Below are 23,890 nucleotides of genomic sequence, written 5' to 3'. Positions count from 1 at the left end.
CGATGTTGGCTGTGGAATGATTGTTGGTGCCAGATGGGGTGGTTTGAGTATCTCAGAAACAACTGATCTTCTGAGTTTACACTGAATGGTGCGCAAAAAAAAAACCATTCATTGAGTGTCAGTTATGTAGTTGAAATGTCTTAATGGGAGAAGACAGGGTAGAATGGTTAGGCTGGTTGAAGCTCACAGGAACTCAACCATGTGTTACAACAGTGGTATGCAAAAGAGCATCTCTGAATGTACAGCACATCACCTTGAAGTTTGATGGGATACAGCAGCAGACCACAACGGATTCCACTTGGAGATTCACAGTATAAATGTGGAGCCGATAAAAATGTTTCCAGCACAATGTCACAAAGAATTCCAGGTGTTCTGAGGGCAAATGGGGGTCCTTCCTACTGTCACTGCCAGGGGCGACTACAGCTGCGGCATGTCCATCCCGGCTCCGGACATGCCTCATTTTACCTTTAGGGCAAGCCACTTCTCTCGGCGGTACTATTTAAGGGACTCATCTTCATACAAACTTTGCTAAGTAATTGTGTTAACTTTATTCAGCCTCTGTATTTGGGACAATTTTATGTGTATTGACTTCGCTTTGATCTTTCTGGACTTGTTACAGTTTAATCCCTCAGAACCCTGCTTACTAACCATTGCTACACTGTGTTCCGACTTGGCTCTGGACAATTGGACTACTGTTTAACACCTTGGAACCCTGCTTACTGACATTTGCTGGTGGGTTTTGCTGATACACACCTGCACTTGGGTAAGTGATTTATAGCCTATTTAAACTGCTATTGCATACGTTTGTATATATGTCCCTGAGGAAAGTTATGCATTGCAACGGAATTGATTACTAAAATCACCTTTTGTTTGCGCCTCTTGTGGATGCTATAAAGCTGCAGTTCATATTTTAGATTGGAGGAAGGCAATATAAATTTTATTTGGTGACCCACAGCAACTGTGTTCTCAGCACTCATTGCTGGTTTTAGCTTCAATTCTATTGGCCGCACTGCCACAAGAAGTAGGGATGTGCACCGGCGACTTTTGAGGTCTCGTGTTTTGGATCCGGATTTTCTTGATGTTTTGGGTTCGGATCTGTTTCGCAAAACACCTGCCGAAAGGTTTTGGTTCGGATTTAAGGTTTTGGGTTTGGATTTTTTTTGAAAAAAAACTAAAAAGTGTAAAAAATCAAGTTTTTGGGCTTATTTTCACTCCTACGCTATTATTAACCTCAATAACATTCAATAACAATATTTTCCACTAATTTAAAGGCTATTCTGAACACCTAACACCTCACAATACTTTTTTGTTTTTAGTACAAAACGTTGCAACGAGGTATCTTTCTGGACTGCGTAGAGGAGTGTTCCCCACAATATAATTAATAAACCCATCAACTGGTCTGAATTACACCCAAAAATAGTATCTGGACTGTGTAGAGGACTGACCACTGGCCACCACAATATAATATATAGAAAACCTTCAACAGGTCTGAATTACACCCAAAAATAGTATCTAGACTGCGTAGAGGACTGGCCACTGGCCACCACAATATAATATATAGAAAACCTTCAACAGGTCTGAATTACACCCAAAAATAGTATCTGGACTGCGTAGAGTAGTGGGCACTGGGCACCACAATAAAAAATATATAGAAAACCTTCAACAGGTCTGAATTACACCCAAAAATAGTATCTGGACTGCGTAGAGGACTGGCCACTGGCGACCACAATATAATATATAGAAAACCTTCAACAGGTCTGCATTACACCCAAAAATAGTATCTGGACTGCGTAGAGGACTGGCCACTGGCCACCACAATATAATATATAGAAAACCTTCAACAGGTCTGAATTACACCCAAAAATAGTATCTGTACTGCGTAGAGTAGTGGGCACTGGGCACCACAATAAAAAATATATAGAAAACCTTCAACAGGTCTGAATTATGCCCAAAAATAGTATCTGGACTGCGTAGAGTAGTGGGCACTGGGCACCACAATAAAAAATATATAGAAAACCTTCAACAGGTCTGAATTACACCCAAAAATAGTATCTGGACTGCGTAGAGGACTGGCCACTGGCCACCACAATATAATATATAGAAAACCTTCAACAGGTCTGAATTACACCCAAAAGTAGTATCTGGACTGCGTAGAGTAGTGGGCACTGGGCACCACAATAAAATATATAAAAAACCTTTAAGAGGTCTGCATTACACTGCACATACGGCTGCTCCTCCATCCTCTCCATCATATACATGTTGGAGTTTCAGCGTGTGAAAACCTCTTGTTTTTTATAATGTCAGTGCATTTTGAATATTTTTCAATTTGCCCCACAACACTGAATGTACTTTATCTATGATACGCATCTATCTTTCTTGACTGCGTAGTGTGGTGGCCCCGGTACACAATTTGGTACCGAGGCCACAATATAATTAAAAAACCCTCCACGGGTCAGAATTCCACCAAAAAAGGGTATGGACTGCGTAGTGTGGTGTGTCCGGAACACAATTTTTTACAGCGCCAACAATATAATTAAAAAATTGGGCATCAACTGTCACCGTTGTTTAATATCTGATACACCTAAATATGGACTGCACGGTGGAGTGGCCCCGGTAGTAAATTTGGTGCCGGGGCCACAATACCTCCTCCAACTTCCAAGTGTAGTGTTTATAAAGACAGACAGCGTCTAAGTGTTATTAGTTGACTTTCTTAACCCTAAAATTATCCCTGTTGCAAATATTCGTGCAATGGAGAGTTACTTTTTCATTGAAAGACTCAAGCTTTCAAGTGTAGTGTTTATAAAATATAAACAACAATACAGTAGTTTTAGAGCATGTCAATACCGCTTGTTTTAAATTATGACAGGGCATTTTACTTTTGGTTTAATTTCTTGAATTTGTTTAAATTTGGTTTTACTTTTTGAACATGGCAAACAACTGTTAATTGGTCATATAATGCAAAAAATAAAGTTCCAAGATGGAATTGTCCTTGGGCCCTCACACCCACCCTTATGTTGTTGAAATAGGACATGCACACTTTAACAAACCAATCATTTCAGCGACAGGGCCTACCAAACAACTTTGGCTGAAATGATTGGTTTGTTTGGGCCCCCACACACCAAAAAAGCTATTCATCTCTCCCTGTACAGACTAAACAGGCTCTACTGAGGCAAGATGTCGTCCTCATCCTCAACCTCTGATTCCTCTCCCCCTACAGTGTGTACTTCCTCCTCATCACACATTATTAATTCGTCCCCGCTGGACTCCACAACCACAGGTCCCTCTGTAGTATCTGGAGGGCAGTGCTGTACTTCATTGAGGAATTGATTATTCATTTTTATAAACATAATTTTTTCAACGTTATGAGGAAGCAACCTCCTTCGCCGCTCACTGATCAGGTTCCCCGCTGCACTAAAAACTCTTTCCGAGTACACACTGGAGGGGGGACAACTCAGGTAAAATAGAGCCAGTTTGTACAGGGGCTTCCAAACTGCCTTTTTTTCCTGCCAGTAACAATATGGACTGTCTGACATGTCTACTTGGATGGTGACAGCAAAGTAATCATCCACAATTTTTTCTATTGTGACAGCATCCAATGCAGCGAGAGTAGACATGTCTGCAATGGTTGGCAGGTCCTTCAGTCCGGAACAGATGTTATCAGCATCCCCGCCAGCACCTCTTTTAGGAAAACTGAGCTTTTTCCTCGCAGCCATAGATGTGGAAGAAAATGAGGGTGGAGCTGTTGGCATGTCACGGTCCTCTTCAGAGGACAATCTGCTGACCAGCAGGTCTTTGCACCGCTGTAGACTTGTGTCCGCCGGAAACAGAGACACAACATACGCTTTAAACCGAGGATCGAGCACGGTGGCCAGAATGTATTCCTCTGACTTTAAAAGAGTGACCACCCTCGGATCCTGGCAAAGTGTATGAAGGGCTACATCCACAAGAGCTACATGCTTGGTGTAATCGCAATGGCTTACCAGCTCCTCCCTCACTTTCTCCAGCAGCTTCTGCAACAGCCTGATCAGGGGAATGACCTGACTCAAGCTGGCAGTGTCGGAACTGACTTCTCGTGTGGCAAGTTCAAATGGCTGCAGAACCTTGCACAACACGGAAATCAGTCTCCACTGCGCTTGACTGAGGCGCATCCCCACTCCTTTGCCTATGTCGTAGGTGGCTGTGTAGGCCTGAATGGCCTTTTGCTGCTCCTCCATCCTCTGCAGCATATAGAGGGTGGAGTTCCAGCGCGTCACAACCTCTTGTTTGAGGTGATGGCAGGGCAGGTTCATGGTTTTTTGATGTGCCTCTAGTCTGCGGTAGGCACTGGCTGAATGCCGAAAGTGTCCAACAATTTTGCGCGCCACCGCAAGCATCTCCTGCACACCCCTGTCACTCTTGAGGTAATGCTGCACCACCAAATTAATGGTGTGGGCAAAACATGGGACGTGCTGGAAATTGCCCATATTTAATGCCCGCACAATGTTACTGGCATTGTCTGACACCACAAATCCCCATGAGAGTCTAAGTGGGGTAAGCCACTGGGAGATAATTTCCCTCAGTTTCTCAAGTATGTTGTCAGCGTTGTGCCTCTTATTAAAGCCTGTAATACACAATGTTGCCTGCCTTTGCACGAGCAGCCATTTTGTAGATGCTGCTACTGATGCAGCTGTTGCTGTTGCTGCGGAAGGGGATGCATCTACCCAGTGGGCTGTCACAGTCATATAGTCCTTCGTTTGCCCAGAACCACTTGTCCACATGTCCGTGGTTAAGTGGACAGTGGGTACAACCGCATTTTTTAGAGCACTGAGGACACTTGATCGTACTTCTCTGTACATTTTTGGTATCGCCTGCCTAGTGAAGTGGAATCTCGACGGGATTTGGTACCGGGGACACAATACCTCCATCAACCCTCTAAATCCCACTCCACTGATGGCGGACACTTGCGCACGTCTAACACCAACATTGCAGTTACAGCCGCAGTTATACGCTTTGCAATAGGGTGACTACTATCGTATTTTGTGGTCATGGCAAACGACTGTTGGACGGTCAATTGTTTTGTGAAAGACTTAGCGGTCTTACGACTTCCCCTCTGGGAAGATGACCGACTAACAGCAGCAACAGCAGCAGTGGCAGTAGTAGGCGTACCGCTGCAGGATTCTTCGGATGAATCCCGTATTGAGGAGGACTCAGTCTGGCTGCTGACTTGGGCTGCAGGACTGAATCTGATGGAGATTGTGGAGAAAGTTGATGAGGAGGGTGTTGCTGGTGTGTATCCAACTGGACCATGTGATTTAGGTGTCCCTGTACCGATGAGGGTCCTAGCCCCAGTTCCTGAACTAACCACTGAACTATGAAGGTTATTCAGGTGACGTATAAGGGAGGATGTTCCTAGGTGGGCAAGATCCTTACCCCTGCTTATTTGAGCTTTACATAAGCTACATATGGCCATACATTGGTTGTCTGGATTTGGATAAAAATAACTCCAGACCGAAGAGGTGCATTTTTTGGTCTTCTGACCAGGCATGACGATGGGCTTTTTCATCCCATGGACATCAGCTGTTTCCCCCCCTGGTGCCTCATTTACAATAACCACATCACCATCCTCATCATCAAGTTCCTCCACAGCGCCAGCTACATCATCAATAGGCTCCTCCCGAGCCACCTCTTCCCGTACAGTGATTGGAAGGTCAGGCTTGACAACCACCAACACCCTTGGACTCGCCTTGGGGATTTGTGATAATTTCTCTTTAGAAGGCAGAGTTGTTTGCTGTTTTGTTGCTGACAGCATAACTCTCTTCAATTTTTTTGTAGGGGGGGGGAGGAGGAGGAGGGCTAAGATCCGTGGGTGAAGCTGAACCACTAGTCATGAACACGGGCCAGGGCCTAAGCCGTTCCTTGCCACTCCGTGTCGTAAATGGCATATTGGCAACTTTACGTTTCTCCTCAGATGATTTTAAGTTTCTCTTTTTGCTACTTTTTCTTAACTTGGGCTTTTTGGATTTTACATGCCCGGTACTACGAGATTGGGCATCGGGCTTGGAAGACGAAGTTGATGGCATTTCATCGTCTATGTCATGACTAGTGGCAGCAGCTTCAGCATTAGGAGGAAGTGGGTCTTGATCTTTCCCTACTTTATCCTCCAAATTTTTGGACTCCATTATATGTAGCACAAGATACTGCAGAATGTGTGAACTTGGTAATATTGCAGTACCAATGGACTTATACTGCTGGATTGGTTTTGCAAATTTGGTTCTAATTACTTTTTTTTTTTTTTTTTTTATAACTTTTTTTTATTTTTTAAAAACTTGGGAATAATGGGGAAATAGCTATGCCCTTAGAAGCACAAAGCACAGGACACAGCACCACTGGACTGAACAGGACACAGCACAGGACCCAGCAGCACTACTGAACTCAGCAGGACAGAGCACAGGACACAGCACCACTGGACTGATACTGCAGAATGTGTGAACTTTGTAATATTGCAGTACCACTGGACTTTTACTGCTGAATGTGTGAACTTGGTAATATTGCAGTACCAATGGGCTTATACTGCTGGATTGGTTTTGCAAATTTGGTTATAATTATTTATTTTTTTAATTTTTTATTTTAATTTTTTTTATAACTTTTTTTTTATTTTTTAAAAACTTGGGAATAATGGGGAAATAACTATGCCCTTAGAAGCACAGAGCACAGGACACAGCACCACTGGACTGAACAGGACACAGCACAGGACCCAGCAGCACTACTGAACTCAGCAGGAAAGAGCACAGGACACAGCACCACTGGACTGATACTGCAGAATGTGTGAACTTTGTAATATTGCAGTACCACTGGACTTTTACTGCTGAATGTGTGAACTTGGTAATATTGCAGTACCAATGGGCTTATACTGCAGGATTGGTTGTGCAAATTTTGTGGTAATTAAAAAAAAATTAAATTAGTTTTTGGTATTTTTTTAAATAGCTTTTTTTATTTTTTTAAACACAGGGGAATATTGGGGAAATAACTATACCCTTAGAAGCACAGAGCACAGGACACAGCACCACTGGACTGAACAGGACACAGCACAGGACCCAGCAGCACCACTGACCTCAGAAGGACAGAGCACAGGACACAGCACCACTGGACTGAGCACAGCACAGCACACCACAGAACTGAACTGAACAGCACGAGATATAGCAGGACAGAGGACCACCTAACACACCCTCCCTCTACCCTGATCAATGCCCGAATGAAGATGGCGGCGACTAGCGGGGAATTTATAGGATCCGAGTATCGCGAGATCTGACAACGGGATTATGAGTCAGAGCCTCAGTTTCAGATTTGAATTTGGCGCCAATACCCGGATCTGTCTCGGATCCGACTCGGATCGGCAACGTTCGGGTGGGCTCGGATTCCATAAATCCGAGTGCGCTCATCTCTAACAAGAAGCAGTATTAAAATGTGTTGTGATATTTGGCTTGACTTATTAACAACATGTTATAATATTTTAATGATATTTTTAACAGGCTTCTTTTTTGTAAATATATGCTCTTTTATGACATACTATATGTGTGACGCAGATACCTTTTGTGCTGTGTTGTGTTTATCTTCCCTATTATGTTTTCTTTTTCTTCTTCTATTTTGTTTCTCTCTTTGTTCTGTACTCTGCATACCTTAAAAGCACTCAATGAAAACTAATGATTTAAAAAAAGACCACTGAGAAGATCCAGCTGTATTCTCCAGAGTTGACTTTCCTTAGCTTCTCCTGTCTGATGTTACTATTTGTAGGGAAAGATAGCTGCCCTTAATTCATAAATTGACCACATTATTTTAGGTTTTCTTAAGTCTTTACAAATGTGCAATTCAATGCATTTGTCTGCAGGGGGATTTGCCTATCTGCACAAAATATCCACAATCACTTTAACTCATTTATTCCTTTTATATAGGTGGGAGGTTGTAGGACAAAAATGTAAACTTGGGCCTGGTCCTCTCAATGTGGTTGTATGTATAGAAATGCTTATTTCCCAATTGTTGCTATCATGCTTAATTGTTTTCATGTATTTGTTATTATGTTTTGTATTCATGTATCTCATATCTGTAATGATTGTCCAATGCAACAGAATCTGTCCCGCCCTATAAATAAACAACAATGATGTTAAAACATAATAACTAGCCTCTAGTATAAGCTCTGTGAACTATCCCATGGCATAATGACATAATTTAATAGTCTCATCCAAAGTTTTCTGATAAGTAAAAGGTTTTTCTACAAGAAGCTGAGTTAGAATGTAGAACGGTAAGATGTAAAGCTATGTATCTCGTGAAATCACAGATAGTCCATTAGTGATGTCCAAATGTCTGATGCAGACGCTGAAGTGATATTTCCCTTTTTATTTAACACTTGCAATGACTTTTCTCAGATTTACATATTAACACAATTGTTTTTTAAAGCAAAGATAGACACAACAAATGTAGTCCATTAAATATTTTGAATATATATATACATATTTCATTGCATATATATCAGAGATTTTAATATCATTATTCAAATGAACTCTGATAATGTTACATTGCCATTATTTACAAATCAAAGCATATCACATTTATTTACCTCTGAATCATTATTTATTTTAAATATTTATGTTTGTATGATATTTGCTTGCTAATTAAAACAAGTAAACTCTCCTTGAGATGAATCGCTCAAAAGTTAAGAAAAATAAATACATTTTAATTGCATTACATTTAAATGTTATAACATTGAACAGTCTACAGGTGGTCCTCTGTGCTTTATTATCTACATACAGGATTTCAAAGAAAGTAGATAGCAATGGCAAAACAATTATCTGGACCCAACATGCTGAAGAGATTACATGAATCTTTATAAACATTTAAGAAGTGATGCTCTTACTACTAAAATATTTTTTTTTTATCTTACAGGAAAATGACAGTTTTACATTCTACTGCCATTACTGTCTGAAGTCCATACAGATTTGCATAAAGTACTGGTAGCCAGGTGTTAAATGACTACTAAGTCGATAATACGAGTTGGCATAAAGAAAAAGAGCTACATATAACATTCACAAATATGTATGAACTACAATGAACTGAATGTATTTCTACAATGTGGACCTCCCATCTGGGACATCCTGGAGGAGAGGACTAAGGGGCAAGTGCAGGGACGTGATGATGCAGTTTGCGCCCTCATGGCCCCGCCCACACTCTACAACAACGCAATTCACATCAGCAGGCAGTGGGGAAGGGCCATGATGATGCAATTTGCATCATATTGCGACATCAAGGATCCTAAGGACGTGATGCAGGATCCAGGACAATGGCTTACACTCCCAGAAGTCCGGGAGAAGTTCCCGAAATTCAGGAGTCTCCCAGACATTCTGGGAGAGTAGGCACTACAGTCAACCTCTTGTTGTGTAAAGTGACTGATTGAAGTGAACATCTTGCTCTCATGTACATAACCAATTTACTTTTCATTGTGTTAGGATATTTCAAGTGGAATATCTTTATTACAAACATTTGAACAAAATATCTATCAAGCATACAAAACACTTTGTTTTAGTCAGCAACAAAAGCCATAAAAGCATATACATTGTTCTCAAAATATCAGTGATAGTAAATCTACACTTTAAGACAAAAAAATAATAATCACTTTATTATGTGTCACAAAATACCAGTGCAGAAACAGCTTACGTGAAAATGCTCTACTGTGAAATAGGACAAAAACACATATCTATTATCTAAAAGTCTGTAATGTATTTTTTTATACTAATATACTAATTTCACCTCAGTGCTTACAGTCTGGCAGGTTTAGGCTCATGTGCAACCGTCAAATAATATTATAGCTGCCAAGATATTCTTCTCAGCAGCCACTAGGTGTCATACAGAGCTTACTGATAAATTAAATAAGCAAATTTTGAAGTGTGACCAATAGTTAGAGCAGTGGTTCCCAAACTGTGTGCCTAGGCTCTCTGTGGTGCCTTGATCTCACAGCGGTGCGTAGGCCAGGGCCAGTGGTAAGCAAAGCGTGTGACTACTTGATAATGATTTTGGTTTAGGGGTGCCTTGAAAAAATATGGAGACCCTAAGGGTGCCTTGAACTGAAAAAGTTTGGGATCCACTGAGTTAGGGTAAAGGGAAGTCACGAACCAGGAAGAAGTACAAATACAGGACTCTTTATACCTCTGTGAGTCTAATCAAACCTAGCTCTGCTTAGAAACAAACTGAGAAAGTTCTGCAATACATTTCTCCCACAAAAGTCAAACAATAGTCAATGTGACAGAAAAAGTCGTAGGTAAGTCAGAAAATCAAGATAAGGAGGGTTTAGCAAGGATCACATGAAAGAGAACATAAAAGCAGAGGCATATGATATAAAAGCCAGATCTATACACAAAATGGAGCTTGGGAAAGCAGTTCAGGAGAGTAGTTAGTCAGTTGAGGCCTATAAACCTATTGAGAAGGCCCCAGAGTCTGTAGACCTTTTCTCATCTCCACGGCCAGCTAGTGTCTGGTCACTTTTGAACACGTGGCTGCCAAAAGGAGGGCTAGCATCGGAAATCTAAAAGACAAATATTAGTGAATATAAAACAAGTAATAGAGATTATATTATATATGTTGTACTCATGCAAATGCCTGCATGGCCCAGTTTATTCAACTGTTTTTGCACTCTTTTTTCATTTAATGTACAGGTGTTAGCAGTATATTTAAGTCAATATTTGCATTTTAAAATCAAGCAAAAAGACATCAGAAAGCCCCAGCCAATCTGCTTTAAAGTGAAAAATTAGTAGTTTAATTCACAGATATGTACAGGTTACAATAAATGATACAATATTTTAGATAGAACACTGTGGGAGAGTATTTTCTCCGATGCACAACAGTCTAGAAATCTATAAGCTTACTAAAGGAAACAGCAGGGCAATTACCTAAGAGTACATACTCATCATTGGTTTAATATTTGTCCATGAAGTGCTGCCCTTCACTGTTTTCACTTTATTTAACATGCTTTCAAGCTGAGTTCATCCTAGTCCAATAGAGCATCATGATAAACAGTGTTATTGTTGGAAAACAGTTTATTGGCATTATGAGAGGTTTAGTGGTAGGAATCCGATATGAACCTCTGTGATATCACAGAAGTTGCAGGTGTTTGGCCAAAAGTGATGCACCTTGTGATGCCACTATAATGGTATTTAAAGGGAGAATTTTGGGATAAACTTCAAATTATTGTGATTGCCAACTTCACAACCAGTGTTACATTCACATTTTCACCATGAGTATGTGGCACCACTCTGAACTATAATAATTGCATGATATCACTGTAGATTTTGGAGCATGAATTGTTAACATTCTTATGTGTACTGAAATGGAGTAGAATAACACTTGATACTTGGAATATTATTTCTACCTGAAATCACCTGCCGAAAAGTCAGAAATACACTGTTGCTGCCATTAATCAGGGAGATCATTTATTTCCAACCTATCTATTAAAGCAGTATTCTTTTTAGCTTTAAGCTGGCAATTTTAGGCAGAGGTATTCAAGTTTTAGTACCACAATAGTGATTTTAATTAGGCAAAATCTTGTTTGTTTGGATTTAACCTTTGAGAGTTGACATGCTCGTCATTGCTTGAATTAATATGTGGATCCCTACTAGGTAAAAACATGCTACCCATGCATCTTTGAAGGCTTTATAAGCTAATATAGACTATGGTTGGAACATAACGTACAAAAGTACAGTTGTTATTTTGAGCAGTAGCAGATATATGTTAATAGAATGTGAATAGATGGGGTTTTCTTTGTACAATAGTATGCCTGCTCATATGACCCTTAGGTTAAAATAAGTGGAGACGATTGTTTTATATATGTGTAATAGAGTATAATTAGTCACACTAAAGGTAGCATAAATCTAAATACAGCCCTGTTTCTTGACCGGAGAAGAGGCTTTGCTAGCCATTTAGAACTGGGGGTACTGTTCCATCATCTTCAATCTCATATTAGTGCCACATTATTAATACTGTAAACATCTGCCATGAGTGGATGAGTTTGAGACCGGGGGAAATTTCACAATATTATGTCTCAAGAGTTGGAGAAACAATGTCATGTAGTGAGTTCTAATATTGAGCGAAGCTGGATTATAGTAATTTTACATTGCATAATTCAGTGTTATGTGACTTTTGTAGGGTGACGGCGAGCATTGCTGTCACAAAAATGAACAATGCATACATTCAGGGGAGGACTGGCAAATTTTAGCCCAGGGTGCAAGACTCGACTCAGCAGCCTATTATTAACATTTTAAAGGGAAAGAAATGCAGGTGGCCCAGTGACCCAGCCCAAGGTAGCCCACTATGGGACTGGCCTGGAGGGCAGATGCTCCCCTGCCCCCCAGCCGAGCCTGCCCCTGCATACATTATATTTTTGTGAGAGATAATTCATGTTTCTGTTGAAATTCCCAATTAATGCGGTAGATGGCAGTAGGTGATGCTGTCTGCGATTATGTTTTCGTGTTCGATGTTAATCTGTCAGCACAGTTAGTATTTGATATTTTGTGTAGATCACATTTATATTAAGGATGAGCGGACTCGGATTCCTGGAATCCGAGCCCCCACGAACAGCGCGGATCCGAGTCAGATCCGAGCACTGTCCGGGTATTCCCGCCGATTCCGAAATTTAAAACGAGGCTCTGAGTCATAATCCCGCTTTCGGATCTCGCGATACTCGGATTCTTTAAATTCCCCGCTTGCCGCCACCATCTTCACTCCGGCATTGATCAGGGAAGAGGGAGGGTGTGTTAGGTGGTCCTCTGTCCTGCTATTTCTCGTGCTGTGCTGTGCTGTGCTCTGTCCTGCTGAGTGAAGTGGTGCTTTTGCCAGTGCTCTGTCCTGCTGAGTCCAGTGGTGCATCAGTCCAGTGCTCTGTCCTTGCTGAGTCCAGTGGTGCATCAGTCCTGTGCTCTGTCCTTGCTGAGTCCAGTGGTGCATCAGTCCAGTGCTCTGTCCTTGCTGAGTCCAGCGGTGCGTTTTGTCCTGTGCTTTGTTCTGCTAAGTGCATATTTATTTCAAAAGTATTAAAAATTCTTCCATAAAAAGAAAAAAAAAAGAAAAATTCTACAAAAATCCTTTTACAATAATATAAAAAAAAAAATGAAAATAAGTCCTTGCTGAGTCCAGTGGTGCATCAGTCCAGTGCTCTGTCCTTGCTGAGTCCAGTGGTGCATCAGTCCAGTGCTCTGTCCTTGCTGAGTTGAGTGGTGCATCAGTCCAGTGCTTTGTCCTTGCTGAGTCCAGTGGTGCATCAGTCCAGTGCTCTGTCCTTGCTGAGTCCAGTGGTGTGTTTTGTCCTGTGCTTTGTTCTGCTAAGTGCATATTTATTTCAAAAGTATTAAAAATTCTTCCATAAAAAGAAAAAATAAAGAAAAATTCTACAAAAATCCTTTTAAAACAATATAAAAAAACAAATGAAAAAAAAAGTCCTTGCTGAGTCCAGTGGTGCATCAGTCCAGTGCTCTGTCCTTGCTGAGTCCAGTGGTGCATCAGTCCAGTGCTCTGTCCTTGCTGAGTCCAGTGGTGCATCAGTCCAGTGCTCTGTCCTTGCTGAGTCCAGTGGTGCATCAGTCCAGTGCTCTGTCCTTGCTGAGTCCAGTGGTGCATCAGTCCAGTGCTCTGTCCTTGCTGAGTTGAGTGGTGCATCAGTCCAGTGCTTTGTCCTTGCTGAGTCCAGTGGTGCATCAGTCCAGTGCTCTGTCCTTGCTGAGTCCAGTGGTGCATCAGTCCAGTGCTCTGTCCTTGCTGAGTTGAGTGGTGCATCAGTCCAGTGCTTTGTCCTTGCTGAGTCCAGTGGTGCATCAGTCCAGTGCTCTGTCCTTGCTGAGTCCAGTGGTGTGTTTTGTCCTGTGCTTTGTTCTGCTAAGTGCATATTTATTTCAAAAGTATTAAAAATTCTTCCATAAAAAGAAAAAATAAAGAAAAATTCTACAAAAATCCTTTTAAAACAATATAAAAAAAAAAATGAAAAAAAATGAAAAAAAAAGTCCTTGCTGAGTCCAGTGGTGCATCAGTCCAGTGCTCTGTCCTTGCTGAGTCCAGTGGTGCATCAGTCCAGTGCTCTGTCCTTGCTGAGTCCAGTGGTGCATCAGTCCAGTGCTCTGTCCTTGCTGAGTCCAGTGGTGCATCAGTCCAGTGCTCTGTCCTTGCTGAGTCCAGTGGTGCATCAGTCCAGTGCTCTGTCCTTGCTGAGTTGAGTGGTGCATCAGTCCAGTGCTTTGTCCTTGCTGAGTCCAGTGGTGCATCAGTCCAGTGCTCTGTCCTTGCTGAGTCCAGTGGTGCATCAGTCCAGTGCTCTGTCCTTGCTGAGTTGAGTGGTGCATCAGTCCAGTGCTTTGTCCTTGCTGAGTCCATTGGTGCATCAGTCCAGTGCTCTGTCCTTGCTGAGTCTAGTGGTGCATCAGTCCAGTGCTCTGTCCTTGCTGAGTCCAGCAGTGTTTTTGTCCTGTGCTTTGTTTTGCTAAGTGCATCTTTATTTTAAAAGTATTAAAAAATCTTCCCAAAAAATTATAATTCGACAAAAATCCTTTTGAAAAAATATTAAAAAATATTCTAAAAAGTCTAAAAAAAATTATTGCAGTCCATTAACATTAATACTGCAATCTTTTAAAAATTGTTCACTGTTCTTGCAGTATTTAAAAAATAGTACTGTAATACAACGTGTTCTACATATAATGGAGTACCTAAATTTGGGGGATAAAGTAGGGAAAGACCAAGACCCACTTCCTCCTAATGCTGAAGCTGCTGCCACTAGTCATGACATAGACGATGAAATGCCATCAACGTCGTCTGCCAAGGGCGATGCCCAATCTTCAACACCTGTGGCTGCGAGGAAAAAGCTCAGTTTTCCTAAAAGACCCGCTGGCGGGGATGCTGAGAACATCTGGTCCGGACTGAAGGAACTGCCAACCATTGCAGACATGTCTACTCTCGCTGCATTTGATGCTGTCACAATTGAAAAAATGGTGGATGATTACTTTGCTGACACCATCCAAATAGACATGTCAGACAGTCCATATTGTTACTGGCAGGAAAAAAAGGCAGTTTGGAAGCCCCTGTACAAACTGGCTCTATTTTACCTGAGTTGTCCCCCCTCCAGTGTTTACTCCGAAAGAGTTTTTAGTGCAGCGGGGAACCTGGTCAGTGAGCGGCGAAGGAGGTTGCTTCCTCAGAACGTTGAAAAAATGATGTTCATAAAAATGAATTATCAAGTCCTCAATCAAGCACAGCAGTGCCCTCCAGATAATACAGAGGGACCTGTGGTTGTGGAGTCCAGCGGGGACGAATTGATAATGTGTGAGAATGAGGAAGTACACACTGAAGGGGGCCAGGAATCAGAGGATGAGGATGAGGACGACATCTTGCCTCAGTAGAGTCAGTTTAGTTTGTACAGGGAGAGATGAATAGCTTTTTTTGTGTGGGGGCCCAAACAAACCAATCACTTCAGCCACAGTTTTTAATACTTTAATTGCATATGTAGTTCCCAAAAAGAGGAACTGCCACTTCTATTGAATACTTTAATTGTATATGTAGTTCCCAAAAAGAGGAACTGCCACTTCTATTGAATACTTTAATTGTATATGTAGTTCCCAAAAAGAGGAACTGCCACTTCTATTGAATACTTTAATTGTATATGTAGTTCCCAAAAAGAGGAACTGCCACTTCTATTTAATACTTTAATTGTATATGTAGTTCCCAAAAAGAGGAACTGCCACTTCTATTTATATTTTCATTCTATATGTAGTTCCCAAAAAGAGGAACTGCCATTTCTATTACTACGTTTATTGTTTGTGTAGTTCAAAAAAGAGGAACTGCCATTTCTATTTATATTTTCATTCTATATGTAGTTCCCAAAAAGAGTAACTGCCATTTCTATTACTACTTTCTTTCTTTCTGTATTTCCAAAAAAGAGGAACTGCCATTTCTATTACTACTTTCTTTCTTTCTTTCTGTATTTCCAAAAAAGAGGAACTGCCATTTGTATTGCTACGGTTTTTTTTTTTTGTAGCTCCAAAAAAAAATAACTGCGGCCTTCACTGCTATGTTGGTGTTAGACGTGCATCCGGTGTCCGCCATCTGTGCAGTGGTATACAGACCAGTTGAGGGTTTTATATTGTGGCCCCACACCAAATTGGGTACCGGGGCCACTCCACTATGCAGTCCAGATAGATGCGTATCAGATATTAAACTACATTCAATGTTGGGGCCAAATCCAAAATTAATTAAAATGACCTGTCATCGTCAAAAACAAGAGGTTTTGACGCGTTAGAACTACACCCTGTATATGCTGCAGAGGATGTAAGATCAGCCATCTGTAGAGTGAAATTCTGACCAGTTAAGTTTTTTTTATTGTGGCCCCGGTACCAAATTGTGCAGCTGTGCAGTGGAATTGAGACCAGTTTATGTTTTTTTATTGTGGCCCCGGTACGCAGTCCAGAAAGCTACCTCGGTCCAACGATTTGGACTAAAAACAATATTGTGAGGTGTTCCAAATACACTGGAAATTAGTGGAAATGATTGTTATTGAATGTTATTGAGGTTAATAATAGCGTAGGAGTGAAAAACAAACAAAAAACTAGATTTTAGCACTTTTTATGCTTTTTTAAAAATAAATCAGAACCCAAAACGCTAAATCAGAACCAAAACCTTTCGTCAGGTGTTTTGGCAAAACAAATCAGAACCCAAAACTTCAAGCTAATCAGAACCCAAAACACTAAAAGTGCCCGGTGCACACCCTTAATTTATATCAGTATGTGTTGATTTGAAAGTAATCTAAATATATTCATTTCCAGCTCTTTGCCACACAAGAAAATGTTGTTTATTCATAAAATTTCAAATGTACATGTATAATACATCTGGCGAATTAAGACCTTTTCAATTACCCTATTTATATTGTAGTTTTAAGAGCAAGCATCAGTTATTTTGCTTTTACTGGCACTTAAAACATAGAACCATCAGCCTAGAGATTGATATATATATATATATGCTGGCCAGTTTTGTTATTGTGGGTATATTATTTAGCCCTATAATACACAGTTAATAATTATTCATGTTCAATATTAGCTTTACATGTCTTTATATTTCAATGCATTATTTTTCTTATTATAATTGGATATTCCTTTTTAAACATGTTTTATTGGAAATAAATAGGATGCAGCTTGGCAAGCACAAGACACAAAACTAATATATTTTTTCACCACATAATGGGTATAAATTGCAATTTGGACAGATAAGACTTTCACAATTAATGTATGTCACTATATATCTATCAGTAAGACGACTAGCATTACGTGAAACATTCCAACAAATGTTGAGATTCCATAAAAATTATTATTTCTCAACCAGTGAATTGGTTTGGAAATGTCAGGCTTCAGAATATAGAACAAATGTGTCTTAAAAATGCTTTTTTATACAAAACATTATTTAAATAAGTTGAATGTAAGTTTTACATAGAGGTACGTTTTACATCACAATCTTCTCACCAATTTCACTAGAGCCTTACATCACTATGTTGTGCTGTTGTTAAAGTTTTAGAGCTTGGACTGGCTACTTGTTGGTCTGGCCCCACTTAAAACTTGCATACACATAGACGAGGAGGGTGGTATACAAAAGGAGGTAATAAACTACAATAGGCATTGAAACAGACCATAATCAAATGCACCTAAAGACAATAAAAATATAACATTTACATTATTTACTTTGTGTACCCTTAAACGTCTTTTAAACAATTTTCTTTAACCATTATGGTGCATTTTAATGATCTTTATTGATTTTTATCGATTACCAACGGTAGGGTACAGAAAAGAAAATGGTGAGGAGGGGGAAAAGGCAGGGCAAAATAACAGTAGGGGATGTCAAGTATATGTTGGCACAAAAATTTAGTCCACATAATACACAGTAAGGGAAGTGGCAAGAATATCAATGTATTCTCCGTTTATTTAGTAATAAACTCTCTGACATACCCCATCAAAAGGCCTTTGAGACAGGCTTTGTAGAGTGGGAGGGGCTGAGAGTCTCAGAAATTGATCCTTGATATTATATTTTTCAAGCGAAGGGAGATTTCCATGATTGGCTATCACAGTTTTTGTATTGAGGTCAATATGGCCAACCACATGTTTGGTCCAATTCCTCCACTCCTGAGCTAGAGCTAGAGAGGAAGATAACAGTTTCCATTAAGTCAGAGATCATGAGTGTCTACATGATTGGAGCAACTAGAAAGAGACCAAATATTGTTTAACCTGGATAAATTGTAGAAATCTCTTTTTGGGAAGCTGAGAGCATAGCATTAGTTCTGAGAAGTATTTCAGTGAAGGACTAGAGTAGAGATCACTTAGAATGTCAAAGCCATCTTCTATCCATTTCTTAAACCCTAAGCAAGGGATAATTGACTAACACCCCCACTGGAAGTGTTCTATTAGAAGCATGTAAAAATCTTTCAGAGATGCAGTAGCGTCCAGACCATGATTCCATAGGCTATGCTGGAGAGAATGTCTTGCAGGGATGTAAAGATCCTTGAGGAGCCCCAAGAGATGCCTTAGTAGGGAGCTCTAAGGATGCCTCCTCCATTTGCACCCAGGCATAATACAATTGCAGAGTGGTTGAGGCTGTCAATAATAGGCAAGAAGATCAGGAACCACTAAAGCTGCATGATATGCAAAGGATTCAGAAGGAGATCCTAGATCTACCTCCCTCCCATAGAAAAGGTGAAAATAAAATAAAAAATGTAAAAAAGCTATCTGGAATCGTGAGGGGAATGGACCTCAACAGGTATAACATTTTTAGTAAAACCATGCCCCTTCAAGCTTCTTGAAAAAATTGCCTACACTCGCTTCACCCACTTTCTCTTTAGTCAGGCTCTCAACACTCCACAGAGACTGCGCTGACCAAGGTTGTCAATGATTTGATCACAGCTAAAACTAAAGGCCATTACTCTCTTCTCATTCTCCTGGATCTCTCTGCTGCATTTGACACTGTTGAACACTCTCTCCTCATACAAACGCTACAATCCCTAGGTCTTGAAGGCACTGTCCTATCCTGGTTCTCATCCTAGCTATCTAATCGCTCTTTCAATGTTAATTGCTCTGCATCCACCTCTACTCCCTTTATCAGTTGGAGTACCACAATGCTCAGTCCTAGGTCCTCTGCTATTCTCTATCTACAACACTTCTCTTGGAAAACTAATAAGCTCCTTTCGATTTCAGTTCCATCTCTATGCAAATCATATACATATTTATCTGTCCTCTCCTGATCTCTCACCATCTGTGTTGTTACGCGTTACTGACTGTCTTTCTGCCATTTCGTCTTGGATGTCCTCCCGCCAACTCAAATCCATCTTTCAAAAACAGAATTAATAATATTTCCACCCCAAAACAGAAGATTCCTGCCTGACATTTCTATTTCTGTTGATAACATGACCATAAATCACACCCCGCAAGCTCGCTGCATACGTGTAATTCTTGACTCACAACTATCCTTTGTTCTCCACATTGACTCTATATCTAAATCATGTTACATACATCTAAAAAACATTTCCAGAATATGCACATATCTCACACAAGACACTGCAAAAACTTTAATTAATGCACTCATCACCTCCTGCATAGACTATTGCAATTCCCTCCTTACTGGTCTTCCCAAAATCAGACTGAAAACCCTACAATCTATTTTGCATGCAGCAGCTAGATTGACTTTCCTTGCAAACCATTCTTCCTCTGCTGAGCCACTCTTTCAGTTTCTACAAGGTTGCCTGGTTTTCAAGAATCCAATATAAAATTCTTCTACTAACATACAAGGCCATCAACAAATTTGCATCGACATACATCTCCTCACTTGTCTCAAAATATCTCCCAACTCAACACCTCCGTTCTGCACAAGATCTGCGTCTCTCTTCCACTCTCATCACATTCTCCCATTCCCGGTTACAGGACTCTTTTCGGGCTGCACCCACTCCGTGGAATTCCCTCCCTCACACAATAAGACATTCTTCTAATCTTCAAACCTTCAAGCTTTCGGACAAGTTTACGATATTCCTCAACCAACATCTTAATCTCCCTAGTTTACCCTATTTTCACCCTCTACACAGTTAACACAAGACAACAATTCTCTGACCAAGATAGTTGTGTGAATGTGCATACAGACCACTAAATAATTTGTAACCTTTGCATTCTAGCTGGACAAATATTCAATAATAGCACTTACCCTTGTGTATCAAACCATTGTCCCATAGATTATAAGCTTGCGAGCAGGGCCCTCTTACCTCTCTGTATGTATGTATTACCCAGTACTGTTTTATTGCTGTCTGCTCCCAATTGTAAAGCTCTACGGAATTTGCTGGAGCTATATAAATAAATGTTGATGATGATGATGAGAGGTTAAAGGGCATGACCTCTGCCTTGGTAGTATTTAATTTGTAATGAGCTATCTTACAGAAGGCCGCTAGTGTCTTGGGGAGAACTTCAAGGGATGACCCACAATTAGTTGTGGTACAACTGGATTGGATACTAGGGGATTAAATCATATTGTCTGAACTGTGGCTTAACGGCAAGTGTGGATACCTGATGAGTCCCATTGGTGATAAAAAAATGTATGGGATTTGATTAGACGCCTAGAATTTAGATCAAGATGTAACCAGGAAACTCTAACTTCAGGAAAGTGGCTTTCTATTTTTTTGATAATATATCTTTCTATGGACTGCCATCTGTTATGTTTAGATGGAGCACTAGCAAGATAATTTGTGTGAAGTGCTTACCAGTAAACTAATAAGCTCCTTTCGATTTCAGTTAAATCTGTAAAGTACATCTCTTGAAAATCTGCATTATCAAAAGCACATGACACTTTACGTCAGGAACTGGACTCCCTGCGGGACAAGATGGCGGATATGAGGGTTTAAAAATCTCGAACCCCCGTGATAAAGCTAATCCTTTTGCTAAGTACTATGAGGGTCTTTTTAACCTTAAAAGTGACTCTGACATTTTCCAACCCACTTTTACCCTTATCCAAGACTTCCTGCAGCAAATTAGCTTCCTCTCATTAAATGCTTACGCCATACAATCTTTAAGCACCCCATGGATCCCCCAAGAAGTCTTTGCATTGATAAAAACCTACATATATGTAAGGCTCCTGGGCCAAGAAGATATTGTTCCTGTGTTGGTTGATCTCTATAATACTGCAACTGAAGAGATGTTAGACGCCCAAGTAGTGTCAATTTACGAAACCTGGCAAGTACGCAGCTGACTGTCGTAATTATAGGCCCATCGCTCTCCTGAATACGGACCTGAAGATCTTTGCTAAGTTGATAGCTAACAGGCTTAGCCCTCTGATATCCGACCTGGTCCATCCTGACCAGGTGGGCGTTGCAACAGGGCGCCAGGCCTCCACTAACAGAAGAAGGGTTCTAGATGTTGTGGAGTATATTTCTAGGTCTTGAGGTGAATTGTTAATGCTTTCTCTGGACGCAGAGAAGGCATTCGACAGACTCCACTGTGGGGTATATGCGACAGTCCTGCTGAAATTTGGCTTTACTGGTAGTATTTTGAAGGCGATACTGGCTTTATATGATGGCCCTTCTGCCAAAGTTTTCAGCAATGGATTTCTCTCTGATAAATTTGCTATTTCTAATAGTAATAGACATGGATGCCATTTATCCCCTCTCATTTGTATATTGGCTATTGAACCTTTGGTGGAACGGATACATTGCTCAGATGCTTGTAAGGGTTTTGGCTTTGGGGGAAGCGACCACGGCCTTTGTTTGTTTGCGGATGATGTGCTGCTCCTTTTGTCTAGTCCGGAGACCTCATTACAAAATTTACATAGGATTCTTAATGAATATAGTTGGGCGTCCTTTTATAAATTAAATACTACAAAAACAGAAACTCTTCCTCTTAATCGTCCTTTAGACTCTTTAGCGTGTCTGAAGGCTCAATTTAAATACACGTGGAAGGAGCATTCACTCTCTTATCTTGGGATCCACATCCCGGCCAACATCTCTGAGGTATTTGATTTAAATTACCCACCTTTGATTACTCAACTTACTAAGCTTTCAACTACCTGGATGGGATATGAGGTCTCCTGGCTGGGCAGAGTGGCAGCGTTCAACTTGATGCTGCTCCCTAAACTCATGTACATTTTTAGAACAATCCCTTACCTACTCCCCAAGAAATTCCTAGATGCGCTGCACTCTCTTATGATTAAGTACATATGGAGGGGTAAGCCATCTCGTTTGTCTTTCACCCGAATGGCTTTGCCTAGAAACCAGGATGGGCTTGCGTTACCCAATTTAGTAAAATACCAAGAGGCATGTATTATTTCTCAGATTCGGGATTGGGGCCCTTCCAGTTAAACACAAACCCTGGGTTGATTTGAAGTGTGCCCTTTACCCCTCTTTCCCTATAGCTGATCTAATCTGGCTCCCTCCCGCTCTGAGACCTCACCTCTCCCAGCCCCCTTCCTCTATCCGGGATGCCCTTAAGGTTTGGGAAAGGACAGTGGGATCCTCTCCAGATTTTACACCCCCTACCAGTAATATCTCTCTCTCCAGTGTTGCTTCACTCATCACCGATCTCGACGTCTCTAATTGGATCTCTGAGAGTTTTTGCTCCTTGGCACATTTGTTTGGGGCAGAGCGTCTCTGCTCCTTTGTACTGCTGCAGGATAGTTTTGACCTCCCCACCAGAGATTTTTATAAGCACCTGCGGCTGCTGTAATGAATCACTGACCTTCTGCATAAGGCATGCCCGCTAACCCCCCACCCCTCCCCCCCACAACGTCTCTATTTTAAATTGACTAGAGCCAAAAGAGACATCACATTTTGGTATACCTACCTTTCCACCCTCTCTACTACGACTAAACATACTTCTCAAGCAAAATGGGAATCCGACTTAGATTTAGCCCTTTTCCTGACTCAATGGGATTGCATTTATAACAATTTAGCCAAAATGTCTAAATGCACAAACCACTTGGAAATGTTTGTGAAGCTCCTGTATATGACTTATTTAACCCCTGCCTGTCTCCATAAAATATGGTCCTCTCATTCTCCGCATTGCTGGCATTGTTGTGGAGAGGTGGGTGATATTTTTCATGTTTTTTGGTCCTGCCCAATAATTCAACCAATTTGGATTGAAGTTTATCAACTCGCAGAAAAGGTTACGTCGGTAAAACTTTCTCCGTCTCCACTCATTGCCCTTCTCCAACTGTTCCCCGATCAGTTACCGCAACATCATAGATATATATGGGGTCATATCATGATTGCTGCTAGAGCAGCCATTGCTCAGCAGTGGAAACAATCCTCCCTTCCCTCCATCAACAAAATTGTAGCTAAAATCCATTTCAGCTACGAGATGGAAACATATGAGGTCCCTTATTCCATGGCCCTGTGCTCACCCATAGTTACGTGGATGTCTTGGCATGAGTTTGCTACAGAGGGGGAGGGGATTGGGGTGCTTGGCCCTCCAGTTGGGTTAATCACTGCGATCTTGAATCTTCATGTGCAGTCTTCCTAAATTGTGCCATAGGTCACGCAACAGTTTTGCCCTATAGTATGTAATGTCTTTATCTGCCGAATGTTTGACTAATTTATTAATCTTAATTTGTTAATGCCCTACAATTTTGATTGTATTCAGCTTGTGTTGTGTCTGCTCCCCACTATGTACCCCTTCCCATTCCCTTCCTTTGTTCTGTATCCCTTCCCTTACCATTTAAATACCCCAATAAAAATAATTCTGAAAAAAAAAGAAACCTACATTATCTGTCCTCTGTTTCAGGGAGGTTTTAAAGGCTAAGCATCTCTTATTTGAAGAATTACACTCCCGCATATTAATAGAAATGGTCAAATTAAACATATTTATATGTCCCAATTAGGTATGGGTTG

General features: G+C 40.8%; 1 protein-coding gene across 1 annotated transcript in view; it reads right to left on the bottom strand.

Annotated features, from left to right (window-relative positions):
- Window positions 1–8,596: 8,596 nt before the first annotated feature.
- Window positions 8,597–23,890, bottom strand: part of P2RX3 (purinergic receptor P2X 3) — a 156,965-nt gene continuing 141,671 nt past the window's right edge. Inside the window, exon 12 of the mRNA XM_075217221.1 lies at window positions 8,597–10,549. Within this exon, the coding sequence (XP_075073322.1) occupies window positions 10,433–10,549 (117 nt within the window). The 3' untranslated portion in view covers window positions 8,597–10,432. The remainder of the gene's footprint in view (window positions 10,550–23,890) is intronic.

This window comes from Mixophyes fleayi, chromosome 6, assembly GCF_038048845.1.
Source record: "Mixophyes fleayi isolate aMixFle1 chromosome 6, aMixFle1.hap1, whole genome shotgun sequence".
NCBI lineage: Eukaryota > Metazoa > Chordata > Amphibia > Anura > Limnodynastidae > Mixophyes > Mixophyes fleayi.
This window is presented reverse-complemented; position numbering and strand designations above follow the sequence as displayed.